The sequence below is a fragment of the Rhinopithecus roxellana genome, chromosome 12 (assembly GCF_007565055.1).
Source record: "Rhinopithecus roxellana isolate Shanxi Qingling chromosome 12, ASM756505v1, whole genome shotgun sequence".
Taxonomy (NCBI): domain Eukaryota; kingdom Metazoa; phylum Chordata; class Mammalia; order Primates; family Cercopithecidae; genus Rhinopithecus; species Rhinopithecus roxellana.
Window position 1 is genome coordinate 90058112 of NC_044560.1, and position 16943 is coordinate 90075054.

Below are 16943 nucleotides of genomic sequence, written 5' to 3' on the forward strand. Positions count from 1 at the left end.
GCCAGGCGTGGTGGCACGTGCCTGTAATCCCAGCTACTCGGGAGACCGAGGCAGGAGAATGGGAGATTGCAGTCAGACGAGATCACGCCATTGCACTCTAGCCTGGGTGACAGAGCGAGACTCCGTCTCAAAAAAAACAAAACAAAACCACAAAAAAAAAAAAAAATCCCTAGCTTATAGAAGTCTTGATTGAGGTGGTTCATGCCTGTAATCCTAGGAGGCCAGGAGGTTGAGACCAGCATGGGCAATATAGTGAGACCTCTGTCTCTAAAACAAATTTAGCAAATTTAAATTTAAGTTTAAAAATTAGCCAGGTAGGGCCGGGCGCGGTGGCTCACACCTGTAATCCCAGCACTTTGGGAGGCTGAGGCAGGCAGATCACCTGAGGTCAGGAGTTCGAGACCAGCCTGACCAACATGGAGAAACCCCATCTCTACTAAAAATACAAAATTAGCCAGGCGTGGTGGCACATGCCTGTAATCCCAGCTACTCAGGAGGCTGAGGCAGGAGAATTGCTTGAACCTGGGAGGCAGAGGTTGCAGTGAGCCAACATTGCACCATTGCACTCCAGCCTGGGCAACAAGAGCAAAATTTCGTCTCAAAAAAAAAAAAAAAAAAAAAAGCCAGGTGTGGTGCTGCACACTGTAGTCCTAACTACTTGGGAGGCTAAGCCCAGGGGTTTTCGGGGCTGCAGTGAGCTATGATTGCATCACTACACTCCAGCCTGGATGACAGAGTAAGGCCCTGTCTGTAAAAGAGAAAAAAAAAGTGCTATTTAGAATGACTACCCAAGGGGGCATACTTTTCAAACCTTCTAAGCTCTCACTTTGGACCTGTTTACACCATAAGAAGGCAATTTACTTGGCCCACATTAGACAAGCCCCTTAAAAAATAACCATCACTGTGCTGGACGCAGTGGCTCACGCCTGTAATCCCAGCACTTTGGGAGGCAAAGGCAGGGATCACTTGAGGTCAGGAGTTTGAGATTAGGAGTTTGAGAAACCTGTCTCTAGTAAAAATACAAAAATTAACCGGGCATGGTGGCACGCGCCTGTATTCCCAGCTACTGGGGAGGCTGAGGCAGGAGAATTGCTTGAACCCGGGAGGCAGAGGTTGCAGTCAGCTGAGATTACACCACCGCACTTCAGCCTGGATGACAGAGCAAAACTCAGTCTCAAAACAAACAAACAAACAAACCATCACTAGGTTGCTTTTTATGTCCTTGGCTTTCATTAGACATAACAAAAAGTATCCATGTCAATTTTGCTTTAGCATTTGTTGTTAAAATCTTCCTGATTGCTTTATTAAATCATTCACTGTTTCCTAATAAAATCACATGAGAAACTACCTTTAGAATTTGGTTATACAGGAAAAAAAAAATCTGTGATGTCTCCTATGATTAATTCATTCCTTTCAGATGACAAAATAAATTCAACATGTACTGTGTTTTCATTTTTACCCTAGCATCCAGGAAGCTCACAACCACATTCTTCCTTCCTTCCTTCCTCCCTCCCTCCCTCTCTCCCTCCCTTCCTCTGTCTCCCTCCCTCCCTTTCTCTTTCTCTCTCTTTCTCTCTTTCTCTCCCTCCCTCTCTCTCTCTTTTTTTTTCGAGACAGGGTCTCACTCTGTCTCCCAGGCTGGAGCGCAGTGGCACGATCTCAAGGTGGCAAGTCCAAGCAATTTTCCCATCTCAAACTCCCCAGTGGCTGAGATTACAAGTGTGCACCACCACGCCTGCCTAGTTTTTGTATTTTTAGTAGAGACAGAGACAGGGTTTTACCATGTTGTCAAGACTGGTCTCGAACTCCTATCTTCAAGTGATCCACCCGCCTCAGCCTCCAAAGTGCTGAGATTACAGGCGTGAGCCACCTCACCCAGCCAAGGACTACATTTCAAATTCAGTTACAGTCTTGTTTAAAACCATGATAATTGTGATCTCCTTTTTCTCTGGCCCTAATATTCTATTTCTAGTTTTCTAGCCTATTGTAAAGTCCCTTTATGCTCTTGTGGACAAGAGAGGAGATAAAATTAACATGTGGTATGCTGATTTTAGAATTATTTCTGCAATTTTACAAAGATAAATGCAAAAATACATGTCCCATGTTATGATATTTAAAGAATGTGTAGAGGTTACTCCGGGCACACTGCCTATGGGGTAGCCCTGTTCACAAGGAGCAGGGAAAAAAAACAAACAAAAAAAAGAATTTGTAGTAACTGAAGAGGATCCAGAGGAAAGCAATGGAAAAAGAACAATGAATGGTGGTGACGGGGGTAGTATGCCCATATTCTCCAACTCAAATATTGTGGCACATTGATGTAGCATATGGGCTAATAGAAGTGAATATCTGAAATTCGGACTGTCCTAAAAAATCCTGGAGATATGTTGAAGACAAATCCCAGGTGTCATGGTCATTATTCAGTAAATACAAGAAGTTACAGAAAGGCTTCATCCTTTCTTTGGATCACAGATTCCTTTGATGATCTGTTGAAAATATCTGAGCTGCTCCCCAGAAAAATACAGACGCGTAGAGTTTCAGAAAGCAGAACCCTCCTGTTATCTATTTTTCCAGAATATCAAAAGCACTTTACAGCTGGTATTGCTGTAAAGAATTCAGAAAGACGAGGAAGAACCTGAGCTGCCAAGTCAAATGGGAAGAATGGCAAATCAGCTACCAGCTGAAGTTCTTAACACTCTGAAGCCATTCTTACACGGTTTAAGCCAGTGGGTGCTTTTTGTGTATTCTCAACTTTTTAAAGTAACATATCCCTTTGATGAGGTGCTTAAGGTATGGGTCAGCTATCTCAAAAATACTCCCACAAACACCCCCACCCTCGCTCCCACCCCACAAATCTGCAAATAATTTCATGGGGTTCATGGACTTGCTAAAGCCCATCCTCCAATACTCGCTTCTGTTTAAGTGCAGACTTCCCAGGACTCAGCGGAATGCCCTTGATGACCTTTAACAATCACCCTTTTAGCATGGGGACAAGAGCGGCCTAAAACGTTGTTTTTGGAGTCACCAGACCCCCATGGCCCCTCACCAGACCCCTTCAAGCTCTCCCCTCCCCCACGCCCGCGCAGCGCAGGTGCGAAAACCTTAGGGGCCACCCGGGCGCTACAGCCCCAAATTGGGGGGGATGGGACCCTGGGAGGGGCGGGGGTGGGGGTGGGGGCCTTCCCGGTGTTGCTTGGTGACCACGCTCTCCGCCCAGACCATTCCATTTCTTCAGCAGGGGGTGCGCCGGGCCGGGCCGGCGCTGACCGGCCTCGCAGAGCCACCTTCTTCCGGCCTGCCCCCCTCTGTCGAGCGATGGCGTGTGCCCGTGACGTCACAGAAGGCGGGGCCAGGGCCGCTGCCGGGTGCTGGAGGCGCCATTGGAGCCGGCTTGGCTGGCGAGCCCCGCTGAGGAGCCGGAGGTTGGGCCGCAGTTACCGCCGCGTCCGCTCCCGGTTCCTGGCCCCTCAGCAGCATGGCATGCGGGGCGACGCTGAAGCGGCCCATGGAGTTCGAGGCGGCGCTGCTGAGCCCCGGCTCCCCGAAGCGGCGGCGCTGCGCCCCTCTGCCCGGCCCCACTCCGGGCCTCAGGCCCCCGGACGCCGAGCCGCCGCCGCCACCGTTTCAGACGCAGACCCTACCGCAGAGTCTGCAGCAGCCCGCCCCGCCCGGCAGCGAGCGGCGCCTTCCAACACCGGGTAACCTGCGCTGCTGCGGGCTTGGCAGGAAGCCAGGCCCAGGCATTTTTTTGGGGACGTTGGGGGAGGGTTGGGAATACCAGGCCAGTTTACCCAGGGACCCCTTCTTTGCCTTAAGAAAAGGGAACTGGGATGCCGCTTGGCCTGGTTCCTTCCGGGGATGGGAGGCATCCGGGAGGGGTTGTGGGGCCACAGGGTCGGTTTTCGGTTTTCCTGGAGCAGGAGAGCCTGGAGGGGTGGACACCAAAGAGGAAGATGGGAATACCTCTGGCCGCTTAGGGCCCTCCCTGTCGCTGAAGCCCCTCCTGCCTCCGCTGGCCGGGTCTACACCGAGCCATCCTGCAGATCCAGTGGGCCATGGAGAATTGGATTCTGCTCACGAACCTGGCCTGGAGGGCGGGGGTGGGTTGGGGGTGGGTTACCGGGAAGGGGCGCGAGTGCGTGCTGTTTAGCCCTGTACTGTGTAGCTTGTAGGGAGACATGATTTCCAGAAGTCTTTAGGGACCCAGAGGCCGCCGGAAGAGTCACGGAATCCGATTTCAACCTGATCATTTCTAAGAGACTGGCCACGTTCTTTTATTATGTGGCTATTGCCTTGCACCATATATGGCTTGAAATCGGTAGATCATTAGCTAGAATTTGAGAATCCTACGACGTACGGAGGTTCTACAGAACTAAGAATGTAACTGTCCTTAACAGGGACTCTCCATTAAGGCATTCCACTTTGTCCAAGGAAAAGGAAGGACTGGCATTACAGTAGACACCTCATAGCGCAGGAGTAGAGGGGAGGGTGCTTCAGCATTAATATTCTGCGATTTTAAAGGACTTCCGGAAATGAGGAGGACGTCTGAATAATGGATTAGGGCAAGTCGTTTCTTTGTGTCTTTTTCTATTCCTCAAGCTTAAGCAAAACCTTAGGCTCACCGTAAAATCATCCTTTCTTCACCCCTTTTAAGTAGCAGTGCCTTCAGGTGTCATTTCCTCCTTCCTCTGCATATCGATCCGCAATGCAAATTGCAGGCTTCTGCCTCACACCAAGATACCTACACCCCGCTAAAGCTCTCCCGGACTTCATATCCTTAACTAGAGTTCACTTTTTTATCCTAGAATTCAAAGTACTTATGAACTGTGACCATATCTTACCTAGTCAGTCTCTTACGCATTTTTTTCAAACTGTGCCTCTGCTCTTTCCTCTAGACCCACCGCTCCGTGCCCTTATCATGTTTTTCCCTTCTGTTTGCTAATCCCAAACGAGTAATTACTTCGTCTCTTATCCATTACCTGACTAACCTGCCCATAAAAACGCTGTTTTACTTTCAATTCCCTGGCCATTCATTGTTGTATAACCTTATGTACAGAATGAGATAATGTTTGCTAAAGTCCATTTTAAAGAACCCTCAAAGACAGGCGCCACAGATGGCCACTTGCAGTGATGTTTTGTTCTTCCTTGGCTCCTGCAGATACCTAAAGATAGTCCATAATCTTTTTGGGTCTCACTTCTGCAAATTGGAGTTAATATTTGCCCTATCTTTTGTTGAAGAACCCTCAAGATAGTTGCAAAAAATATTTTGAAAAGTATAAAGTGATGGGTTTAATGTAAATGTTTTATTTTTTCAATACTACCCTCTAGACTAATTCGGTTGTAGTTCACATTACAGTAGCTGCTTCATAAGTGATTTTTGGGCCAGGCGAGGTGGCTTACGCCTGTAATCCCAGCACTTTGGGAGGCCATGGCGGGTGGACCACAAGATCAAGAGACCGAGACCATCCTGGCCAACATGGTGAAACCCTGTTTCTACTAAAAATAGTTGGTCGTGGTGGCAGGCGCCGGTAGTCCCAGCTACTCAGGAGGCTGAGGCAAGAGATCACTCAAACTCAGGAGGCGGAGGTTGCATTGACCCAAGGTCGTGCCACTGCACTCCAGCCTGGCGAAAGAGCGAGACTCCATCTTTAAAAAAGTGTGTTTTGTTGTTGGGGGAATGGTGGCGTGGGCCTGTAATCCAGCTACTAGGGAAGCTGGGGCAGGAGAATCGTTTGAACCCGGGAGGCAGAGGTTGCTGTGAGCCGGAGATCACACCAGTGCGCTCCAGCCTTGGGCAACAAGAGCAAAACTCCATCTCAAAAAAAAAAAAAAAAAAAAAATGTGGGCAAGGTGTGGTGGCTCATACTTGGAATCCCTGCACTTTGGGAGGCTGAGGCAGGCGGATTGCTTGAGCCCAGGAGTTCGAGACAAGTCTATGCAACATAATGAGACCTTGTTTCCACAAAAGAATTCTAAGGCCGGGCGCAGTGGCTCACTTCTGTAATCCCAGCACTTTGGGAGGCAGAGGCAGGCGGATTACCTGAGGTCGGAAGTCTGAGACCACCCTGACCAACATGGAGAAATCCCGTCTCTACTAAAAATACAGAATTAACCGGGAGTGGTGGTGCATGCCTGTAATCCCAGCTACTTGGGAGGTTGAGGCAGGAGACTCGTTTGAACCTGGGAGGCGGAGATTACGGTGAGCCGAGATCGCGCCATTGCACTCCAGCCTGGGCAACAAGAGCAAAACTCCATCTCAAAAAAAAAAAAAAACAACTAAAAAATTAGTTGGGTAATTTTTCTGGAATCCAAAATGCTGCGAAGTCTGAACTGTTCCAAAAACTGAGTGTCAATATTACACTCAAAGGAAATACTTATTCATTGGAGTTTTTCTGATTTGGGGTAAGGGATGTTCAATTGCTAAGTATAATGGAACTATTCCTCAATCCAAAACTTCTGTCTCAGGCATTTTGGATGAGGGATGCTCAATCTGTATGGTACTTTTTGTGGAAAGGTTCTGTAAAACTAAGGCTTTTATTACTTAAATTTTTATTGAGTGGTAGGTGGATTCCAGGCATGGAAGAAGGGGTTGCTGACCACAGTAGCATTTTAGCTGAGTCTTTTTTTTTTTTTTTTTTTTGAGACAGTGTCACTGTTGCTGAGGCTCTGTTACCCAGGCTGGAGTGTAGTGGTGCAATCTCGGTTCACTGCCACCCCCGTCGCCCATGTTCAAGCGATTCACCTGCCTCAGCCTCCCCAGTAGCTAGGATTACAGGCATGTGTCACCACGCTCGGCTAATTTTTTTTTGAGATGGCATTTCATTCTTGTTTCCCAGCCTGGAGTGCAGTAGTGTGATCTCAGCTCACTGCAACCTCCACCTCCCAGGTTCAAGCGATTCTCCTGCCTCAGCCTCCCAAATCACTGGGATTAGAGGCGCATACCACCACGCCCAGCTAATTTTTGTATTTTTAATAGAAATGGGGTTTCATCATATTGGTCAGGCTGGTCTCAAACACCTGACCTCAGGTGATCCGCCCGCCCCAGCCTCCCAAAGTCCTGGTGTTACAGGCATGAGCCATCGCACCTGGCCTGCTAATTTTTGTATTTTTAGTCGAGACAGGGTTTCACTATGTTGGCCAAGCTGGTCTCGAACTCCTGACCTCAAGTGATCTGCACATCTCAGGCTCCCAAAGTGCTGGGATTACAGGCGTGAGCCACTGCACCCGGCTAGCTGAGTCTTGATAAAGTTTGAGCAATAGGCCCATTTTGAGCACAGGGAAACTGTGACAGCAAAGTCCAAAAAACCCACAATTTAAGGAAAGAATAATGTAAATGAATTGTAGTGGAATCCAGATGGAACCAGGAAAATAGATTGAGGCCAGATCTTGGAAAGGGTTGACTGCCATGTTCAAGAGTTTGATTTTTGGTTTGTACCAGGTAGGAACACTGTAGAGTGTGGAGGATGGGCTTAGACCTGAAAGAATCTGGCAGCACAATCTCAAGTAATGGAGGCAAGGATTAAAATTATCCACTGTTAAAATGAAATTTGTTTTTAAAAAAATTTTGTGTTTATATAAAATGGCCTTCCTCAGAAGAAAATCATGTCTACTTATTTTTCTCCCATAGATACTGTGTTTAGATTTCTGGACTTCTTAGTCCTACGACCCTCAAAATAGTATCTTTCCATTTGTTAACATTGCCATACAGGAGGCAGAGGTTTATCAAAGACCTTCTGTTCTTCTGAGCATTGTCCTCTTACTTGTCCTTTCTTGTTTCAAGTATTTCCAGTTCTTATCCTTGTATTGGCTCTGGCTTGAGGAATAAGACATTTTAAAATAAAGTGGGGCAGCGGTGGCTCTCGCCTGTATTCCCAGCACTTTGGGAGGCTGAGGCGGGTAGATCAGCTGAGATCAGGAGTTTGAGACCAGTCTAGCCAACATGGCGAAACCCTGTCTCTACTAAAAATACAAAAATTTAGCTGGGTGTGGTGGCGGGTGCCTGTAATCTCAACTACTCTGGAGGCTGAGGCAGGAGAATCACTTGAACCTGGGAGGTAGAGGTTGCAGTGAGCTGAGATTGTGCTATTTGCACTATAGCCTGGACAACAGAGTAAGACTCTCAAAAAATAAAATGAAGTGAAAACTTAACAAATTCAGGGATCTAAAATATGAACTTCATAGCACTGTCTTCCTCTTCCTTTTTTTTTTTTGAGGCAGAGTCTTACTCTGTCATCCAGACTGGAGTCCAATGGCATGATCTCAGCTCGCTGCAACCTCCGCCTCCCGGGTTGAAGCAATTCTCCTGCCTCAGCCTCCCAAGTAGCTGGGATTACAGGTGCACGCCACCATGCCCAGCTAATTTTTGTGTTTTTAGTAGAGACGGTTTTGTCATGTTGGCCAGGCTGGTCTCTAACTCCTGAACTTAGGTGATCCGCCTGCCTCGGCCTCCCAAAGTGCTGGGATTACAGGCGTGAGCCACCATGCGCAGCCCTTTTTTCTTTTTCTTTTTTTTTTTTTGATACTGGGTCTCGTTATGTTGCCCAGGCTGGCCTCAAGTGATCCTCCCATCTAGGCCTTCTAAAGTGCTGGACTGCAGGCTTGAGCCACTGTGCCTGGCCCATGGCACTCTTTTTGTTTGTTTGTTTGTTTGTTTTTTGAGACAGTCTCCTTGTGTTTCCCAGGCTGGAGTGCAATGGCGCAAACTTGGCTCAATGCAGCCTCCGCCTCCCGAGTAATTTTTCTGCCTCAGCTTCCGGAGTAGCTGGGACTACAGGCGCCCGCCACCACACCCGGCTAATTTTTTGTATTTTTAGTAGAGACAGTGTTTCACCATGTTAGCCAAGATAGTGTCGATCTCATGACCTCGTAATCTGCCTGCCTCAGCCTCCCAAAGTGCTGGGATTACAGGCGCGAGCCACCATACCCAGCCGGCCCATAGCACTCTTAAAGCATCTCCTACATTGTTCCAGTATTTAGGCTGAAAGTTAGGGAGTTTGACTATGTGTGGAACCACTTGAATTCATATCAGTTCCTGGACTGTACTGTCACTTGTTATGACGTTATTGTTATCTTTGGTTTTTATTTTTACCACTTTATCAGGTAGGTATTTGACGTTTATATTGAAGAAGTAAAGATCTTGAATAACTTCTCAAGGTTATAGTCACACAGCTAGTAAGAAGCAAAGTGGCATTGTTAATACCTCCTTTTAAAAAAAGGTGGTTATATAGCAAAGTATACACTAGAATAATTTGAGTTGTTTGAGATGGGTACAGTTATCTATTTTTTTTTAATTAGTAGGTACAAACAAAGAACTTGAAAACCACATCCTTTCAGATTCTTTGTTGTTTCTAGGAGTGTATTTCAAGGTGGTTAGTAATTTGTGTTTCCTGGGCTCCCTTTAATAGTGTTAGCAAATTTGCTTTGTGATTACCTTGACTTAGAATCTCCCCACACACTGCCTTGCCTCTTAGGATCAGAAAATTGTTTTCTAAACCCTGGCCATCACTTCTAGGCATTAAATCTCAGTTATTTCCTTGGTCAGTGTCCTCACTGCAAACATAATGGTTTCTGCTGCCCTCTTTCCCAAAGTTTGTTTTGATTTGTTTTTTAGATAAATCATCCGGGCTCCCTTGTGGTTTTTTGTTGAGATGAGATTTTGCTGTGTTGTTCAGGCTAGTCTCCTGGGCTCAAGGGATCCTCCCGCCTCAGCCTGCAGAGTAGCTGGGATTACACCCAGCTTTGGAGCCACCACTTCCGGCTCCAAAGATGCTTTTTTAAAGTCCCATACGGGACAAGAGCTTCCTTGTTAGAAGGCCTTGGGCAGTATGAGACTCACCCCTTAATATCCTAGTTTGTGAAATTGTAAAATTTAAAGGAGATTAAAAAATAGTCCCTGTTAGGTAAACAGAGGTTTCTTTTACTGTAGATTGTACTAGTTAACCATCTAGCTAACTGCAGATCTTGTGTTCATTGCCACAGGAGAACAAGTAAAGGGAACTCTGGCTGGTTTATGCCAGAGTAGCTGTTCTTTTATGCATTGTTGAAATAGTGGCAATAAGAACATACGGTCTTTGAAGCCACTGGGGAGTGCTTTGTACAGTATAAACATTTTGCTTGTTTATGTGGGGAGAGGGGAAGATTGAGACCTACGTGTCAAAGGGAGTATCTGAAGTCTAGTCAGAAGATCTTTGTCTCTTCCCACTTCTGAAGAAAGTTTGAAGAAATGAGACAATAAAGTGAAAGCTCAAGTTTGTTTCTTTTTTGTTAGAGCAAATTTTTCAGAACATAAAACAAGAATATAGTCGTTATCAGAGGTGGAGACATTTAGAAGTTGTTCTTAATCAGAGTGAAGCTTGTGCTTCGGAAAGTCAACCTCACTCCTCAGCACTCACAGCACCTAGCTCTCCAGGTAAGCCCGCTTTGATCTGCAAAATCCACGTAAGAGTTTGTAAATGGTGCTTATAATGATGAATCCAAAATTGGCCTCCTCTAATGTAATACACTTGCTAAAGTGGGTATATTAATATTTACAGATGTTTTTAAAACTATACAGTCATGAAATTGGAAGAAACCTCACATTGATTTGATGTGCTTCCATCTACCCAATCAATACAAGACTATCTTCCTATATAACTGCAATGTGTAATATTGTAGACAGTATGTAATAAATAGCCACATGTAGGCTATTTAATTTTAAACTAATTAAAATTAGATAAAATTTTGGCTGGGCGAGCTGGCTCATGCCTGTAATCCTAGCACTTTGGGAGGCTGAGGCAGGCGGATCTCCTGAGGGCAAGAGTTCAAGACCAGCCTGGCCAACATGGCAAAACCTCATCTCTACTAAAAATACAAAAAAATTAGCCAGGCATGGTGGCTCGCACCTGTAATCCTGGCTACTCAGGAGGCTGAGGTTACAGTGAGCTGAGGTCATACCACTGTACTCCAGTCTGGGTGACAGAGTGAGTCTCTGTCTCAAAAAAAGAAAAGTTTTTTTTTAAATGTTGTTCCTCAAGTTCAGTAGTCACATTTCAGGTACTCGGTAGCCACATATGGCTGTTGTATTGTACATACAATTACAAGATATTTCCGTAATTGCAAAAAGTTCTGTTCAACAGGGACTGCTCATTATTGACAAGTGGTCAAAGAGGATGTGCTAAAAATAGAATCTCAAGGTTGGAGACAATCTTTATGGTCATGTAGTGACTCAGTTTTGCCTGCCATATTGCCTCCTGTTGGGGTTCAACAGCCCAGTGTTTGACCATCTCCAGTGGTGGTGAAATCTGTCTCCTTTAATAGCAGAAGAGTCTATTTCCTCTCAAAGTATTCTAAACAGTTCTAAAGGTTAAAAGTTACCTTGATTAAAAATTGTCTCCTTACAAAATATAAACTGGGGTTTGGCCAGAATTAGCGTTAGGTGAGAATGAGATACTGCTTGATGGGTAAGGGGTTTTAGTTTTTGTAGTGATGGAAGTGTTCTGGAACTAGAAGTGGTGGTAGTAGCGCAACATTTTGATTATGCTAAATGCCACTGTCTTGTTTGCTTTAAAGTGATTGCTTCTATGTTATGTGACTTTTACCTTAATAAATTATTACTTTTTTAATCCAGAGTTCCTGGCTCTGGAACTGCACCCTTTCTGATTGCTCTTGCACATACATGATAAACCTGTCAGTGGTTACAACTAGCACTATTCTCTTGAGATTTCAGTAATATAATTTTAAAGTAATAGGATATGTTACGGTTAACAAAACAATTACAAATAATGACTAGTGAGATGTTTTGGTTAGATTTTATTTGTAGAGAAAATAAAATATCCTTTAGTTTAAGCAAAAAATTATTTGTTCCAGGGTGTTAAATGGCTTACAGGCTAACAAATGGCGAAAGAAACAGATTTTAGCCTGAGCTTTGAAGAACAACTCAGAACTGGGCTTCCACCAGGGCTGCTGGCTCCCCGCCCCCCCCCCCCCCCCCCCTTTTTTTTTTGAGATGGAATCTTTCTCTGTCGCCCAGGCCGGAGTGCAGTGGCATGATCTCCGCTCGCTGGAACCTTCGCCTCCTAGGTTCAAGCAATTCTGCTGTCTCAGCCTCCCGAGTAGCTGGGACTACAGGCGCCCACAAGCATGCCCGGCTACTTTTTGTATTTTTAGTAGACATGGGGTTTTACCATGTTGGCCAGGCTGGTCTCAAACTCCTGACCTCAAGTGATCCACCTGTCTTGGCCTCCAAAGTGCTGGAATTACAGGTGAGAGCCACCATGCCTGGCCAGGGCTGCTGCTTTTATTATGATCAGAAAACCACTTGTGGGATCTGTTCACTTGCCAGCTCCAGAGCCAGGCTGGTAGAAGCTTATCCCTGTGACTTATCTCTGTACTGAATTAAAATCTTCTGTGAGTGAACCTGATTAGGAGAACCTTTTTTTCTTTTTTTTTTTTGTTTTTTTGAGACAGAGTTTCGCTCTTGTTCCCAGTTTAGAGTGCAGTGGTGTGATCTCAGCTCACTGCAACCTCTGCCTCTCAGGTTCAAGCGATTCTCCTATCTCAGCCTCCCGAGTAGCTGGGATTACAGGTGCCCGCCACCTTGCCCAGCTAATTTTTTGGTATTTTTAGTAGAGATGGGGGGTTTCTCCATGTTGGTCAGGCTGGTCTCGAACTCCTGACCTCAGGTGGTCTGCCCACCTCCCAAAGTGCTCGGATTATAGGCATGGCCACTGCGCCCGGCCTTTTTTTTTTTTTTTTTAATTGAGATGGCATTTTACTGTTGCCCAGGCCGGAGTGCATTGACACAATCTCAGCTCACTGCAACCTCCACCTCAAGCAATTCTCCTGGCTCAGCCTCCTGAGTAGCTGGGATTATGGGCGTGCCCCACCACGCCTGGCTAATTTTGTATTTTTAGTAGAGAACAGGGTGTCTCCACGTTGGTCAGTCTGGTCTCGAACTCTCCACCTCAGATGATCCGCCTGCCTTGGCCTCCCAAAGTGCTGGGATTATAGGTGTGAACCACCACACCTGGCCCATACTTGCTTTTTCTTTTGGCCAGGTTCCTCATGGATGAAGAAGGACCAGCCCACCTTTACCCTCCGACAAGTTGGAATAATATGTGAGCGTCTCTTAAAAGACTATGAAGATAAAATTCGGGAGGAGTATGAGCAAATCCTCAATACCAAACTAGCAGGTAGGCCGAGGCAGAGACTATGCCATTGTCCTTAACAGGGTTCAGTTAAGAATTAACGCCAGTTAAATTACTTAGAAAAAGAGAGTAGGACTTCATGCAAGGGAGTTTATTGAGTTGCGGGTATTGAAGTTACTCTTTGGTAGTTGCAAACACATCATTTATACATTATATGAAAGGACTTTGTTGTTTTGTTTGTTTGTTTTTTGAGATGGAGTTTCGCTCTTGTTGCCCAGGCTGGAGTGCAATGGTGCGATCTCGGCTCATCACAACCTCCGCCTCCCAGGTTCAAGCAATTCTCCTGCCTCAGCCTCCTGAATAGCTGGGATTACATGCGCCACCATGCCTAGCTAATTTTTTTGTATTTTTAGTGGAGACGGGGTTTCTGCATGTTGGTCAGGCTGGTCTGGAACTCCTAACCTCAGGTGATCCACCCACCTCGGCCTCCCAAACTGCTGGGATTACAAGCGTGAGCCACTGCGCCCGACCAGGACTTTATTTTTTAAATAGAGACAAGGTTTTGCTATGAGCCCAGCTCCAGGAGTCTCCAGCTCCAGGCCTCAAGAAATACTCCACCTCAGCTTCCCAGAGTGCTGGCATTACAGGAGTGCTACACTTTGCCCAGTGGAAGGGATTTTTCATTTGCATTTCTGAAAAGAAACAAACCAAGCTCTTGCAATAATTTTGTCTGTCACTAAAGGCATTGAGTAGGCCATTTGGGCTAGCTGGCTGGTAAACAGATGGTTGTGATACTGTACTAAACTCTCAGCAGGTGTTATGGAAGAGTGCAGTATTGTCAACATATTCAAACTTCCTAGTAGAAGTCATAGTTAAAGATGTGGAGAGTTGGGTGTGATTTGGGAGGAACAGTAGAGTAAAAGCAAGGCTAGGGCAGGCTCTGGGTTCTAAGAGGAAGGGTGGAGAATTCATACTGGGAAGCTATTTGTCATCCTGACACTTGATTCTTAAAAATTGAGGGAGAGTTGCTGAGGATAAGTATGTACCGTCTTCTCACAGAACAATATGAATCTTTTGTGAAATTCACACATGATCAGATTATGCGACGGTATGGGACAAGGCCAACAAGCTGTAAGTATTGCTACGTTTTCTTTGAATTTTCTGTTTCAAGAGCAGAATTTCTACACTGAATCTTAACTCCTGAGAGTAAAAAGTCCCTGTGAAATAAAATGTGCCTGCCACTCTGCTAAGCGCATTAAATCCACACCAAAGCTTATATAATCCTCACAGTGACCCTATGAGGGAGTACTATTATTAGCTCCATTTTACTGGTAAAGATAGCACTTACAGAGGTTAAATAATTTGCCCAAGCTTATATAGCTAGTGGTTCAGCTAGGATTAAAATCTAGGTAGTCTGACTCAAGCACCAATTTGTTACCTGTCTTTTCTCCAGAAAGATAGTTTCAGTTGTTAATTTATGAAAGTTGATTCCTTAAGTTAGTTTATCAAGTGTGATCAGGATTTCTTATTCTAAATAATTTGCAACTACCAGATAGTCAAAGCATAAAATATAAACAGCTGTATATCTAACTGAATTTGAGTCAGGTTCCTTAAATTCTTGATTTTTAGTATCTTTTAAGTGGTGACTCATCGTTCATGCTATTTCTCACGTTTACTATTAGTGAAAATTTTTAAAGCATGACACTCCAATTTTTAGTATTCTTACCTTTCTGTTTTTTATTCCTAATTTGCAGATGTGTCCTGAAGCTTTGTCACATATCTGGGTACCAGGTTTGACCTCAAGAGATGGCTGCTGTACACTTTTTGCAACTGGTTTGATATCACATTTCAGCTCCAACTTTGCATCCTGAGAACACTTAAACGTTTCTGCAGGTCCATTTTATACAACTTGAAAGACCGTAAAACTTTCTGGTTGCCACAAGCATATCTTTCTTTTCTGCTCATCCAATAAACAGCTGTGCCCTACTGTGATAGATTTTCCAAACAAAAATACCTGGAGCAGCAGTTTAGCAAAATATGCCTTCAGTGGCACTCAACAAATGGAGTTTCCCCAAGCACAGTTCTGTAAGAAGTGCGTGTGAGAGTGTGTGTATATGTGTGTATGTGTATTTTAAGTTATTATTTGTATTGTGCAAAAAAAATTTTTTTTATCTTGGGGATTCTGGCTGTGAATTTGGTGCACGACAATTATGGTAAAAAAACATTTGCTTGGTCTACAGGAGATCATTAATGTTTTGTGACCATATAAGTTGTAACAGTGGATTGTTTTTATGTGTAGGTATTGTTAAATACAGGGACTGTTTCCAGGCACAGAACATGAATCGTAAGTTAGGATGGACATTAGATGTGATTATGATGATAAAGCGAAGGTCTGCGGTCCTACATCTACAGATGCGTGGTGAGAAATTAGAACAAACTGGAGATGGGCCATTGACACATGGACTCTGCCTGGGCATGTTAGGAAAATACTTTGACTCCAAGCCTTAAAATACTCACATGGAGTCGGCGCTCACCTCATTCACACAATCATAGAGCTCCCTGGACACTGAACCTCTAAAGGGAAAAGGTCTACCCTGGAGCAGGAGCATCAGGGTTTGCTTGGGAGCATAAGAGGTGAGCTCAGGGCTAGGCCTGGGCCAGGCCCCGGCAGCACTGCTACTTGGGAGGAGCCACTTCACCTTTGTATTAGTTATTAAAAATATAATTTGGGCTGGACGCAGTGGCTCACGCCTATAATCCCAGCACTTTGGGAGTCGGAGGCATGCGGATCACTTGAGGTCAGGAGTGCGAGACCACCCTGGCCAATACGGTGAAACCCCGTCTCTTCTAAAAATACAACAAAATAAGCCGGGCTTGGTGGCAGGCGCCTGTAATCCCAGCTGCTTGGGAGGCTGAGGCAGGAGAATCGCTTGAACCCTGGAGGTGGAGGTTGCAGTGAGCACAGATCACGCCACTGCACTCCAGCCTGGGTGACAAAACGAGACTTCGTCTCAAAAAAAACCATAGAATTTGGATCCTTTGGTCAGATTCTCCCAAATTCTTTTGAGGTGTCCATGGTCAACTGCTTCAGCTTTGTTTTGGCAACCCCCTGCCCAAAGTCGCATATAGGCTGTTCTTCACCTTGTTTCCAAGGCTGAGGAACAGAAAGTAGCCTCTGTTTTGAGGAGGTGGAAGTTAAGTATACATTTATTTTTTACTGTGACTTGTTCAGGACCACATTTTACAAAATGCCTTGTTTCCTTTATTGTTTCTGGAAAGGAAAGTTCTATTAATATTGTTTTACTTTGAATATAGAATAGTTTTTTTAATTAGGGCTTATTTTGAAAAATTCTGAGTTTAATTCAAATGTATGCCAATACCTTCCAAAGTAAGGTAATATTCAGAGACAGTTGTTCTGATCAGATGGCTTAGAGAAATTTCTGGAATATTCACATTCGAAGATTCCTTATTAATGAATGTCTTTGACTTAAATCTAACCAAAAACTGCAACATTATTCTTTGTACATTTTCATTATATAGTGTTAACAAGCTTAGTTGCAAACAAATAAAATACTTAAGCTATTTGTTTACCTTGCCTTCTTAATACTGTGATAATGTTTATTAATTCAAATAACTTATGTGAGAGCTGCTATAACCATTTCCCCAGTTAAACATTGCATTGAAAATTTATGGACCTTTAAAAAAAAAAGCCCAACGGTGATTTTTTTTTTTTTTTTTTTTAGTAATTAAAGAATGATTTTACTTTGTATTTGAAGGGGATTTGTTTCATCTCTTCTTTTTTCAGGGTAGTCACTTGTTCCT

General features: G+C 44.7%; 1 protein-coding gene across 2 annotated transcripts; it reads left to right on the top strand.

The window, feature by feature from the left end:
- The first annotated feature begins 3311 nt into the window (after positions 1-3311).
- AKIRIN1 (akirin 1) lies at positions 3312-16711 on the top strand. Of its 2 annotated transcripts, none has more exons than XM_010352691.2 (5): positions 3312-3695; positions 10265-10405; positions 13032-13166; positions 14181-14252; positions 14876-16711. In XM_010352691.2, the coding sequence occupies exons 1-5, from the start codon at positions 3473-3475 to the stop codon at positions 14884-14886; spliced, it is 582 nt and encodes a 193-aa protein (XP_010350993.1). In that variant the 5' UTR covers positions 3312-3472; the 3' UTR covers positions 14887-16711. The 2 variants fall into 2 exon arrangements, 1 of the variants encoding a protein (XP_010350993.1); XR_004060443.1 differs by having other exon boundaries at positions 3333-3695; positions 14141-14252.
- Positions 16712-16943: the final 232 nt, after the last annotated feature.

What these genes read in the sequence shown, in the direction of transcription:
- AKIRIN1 (XM_010352691.2), top strand. Translation starts at nt 3,473, where the DNA reads ATGGCATGCGGGGCGACGCTGAAGCGGCCCATGGAGTTCGAGGCGGCG. An exon ending in GCGGCGCCTTCCAACACCGG is followed by an intron (nt 3,696 to 10,264) that starts GTAACCTGCGCT and finishes CTTTTTTGTTAG; the next exon opens with AGCAAATTTTTCAGAACATA. An exon ending in CCTCAATACCAAACTAGCAG is followed by an intron (nt 13,167 to 14,180) that starts GTAGGCCGAGGC and finishes GTCTTCTCACAG; the next exon opens with AACAATATGAATCTTTTGTG.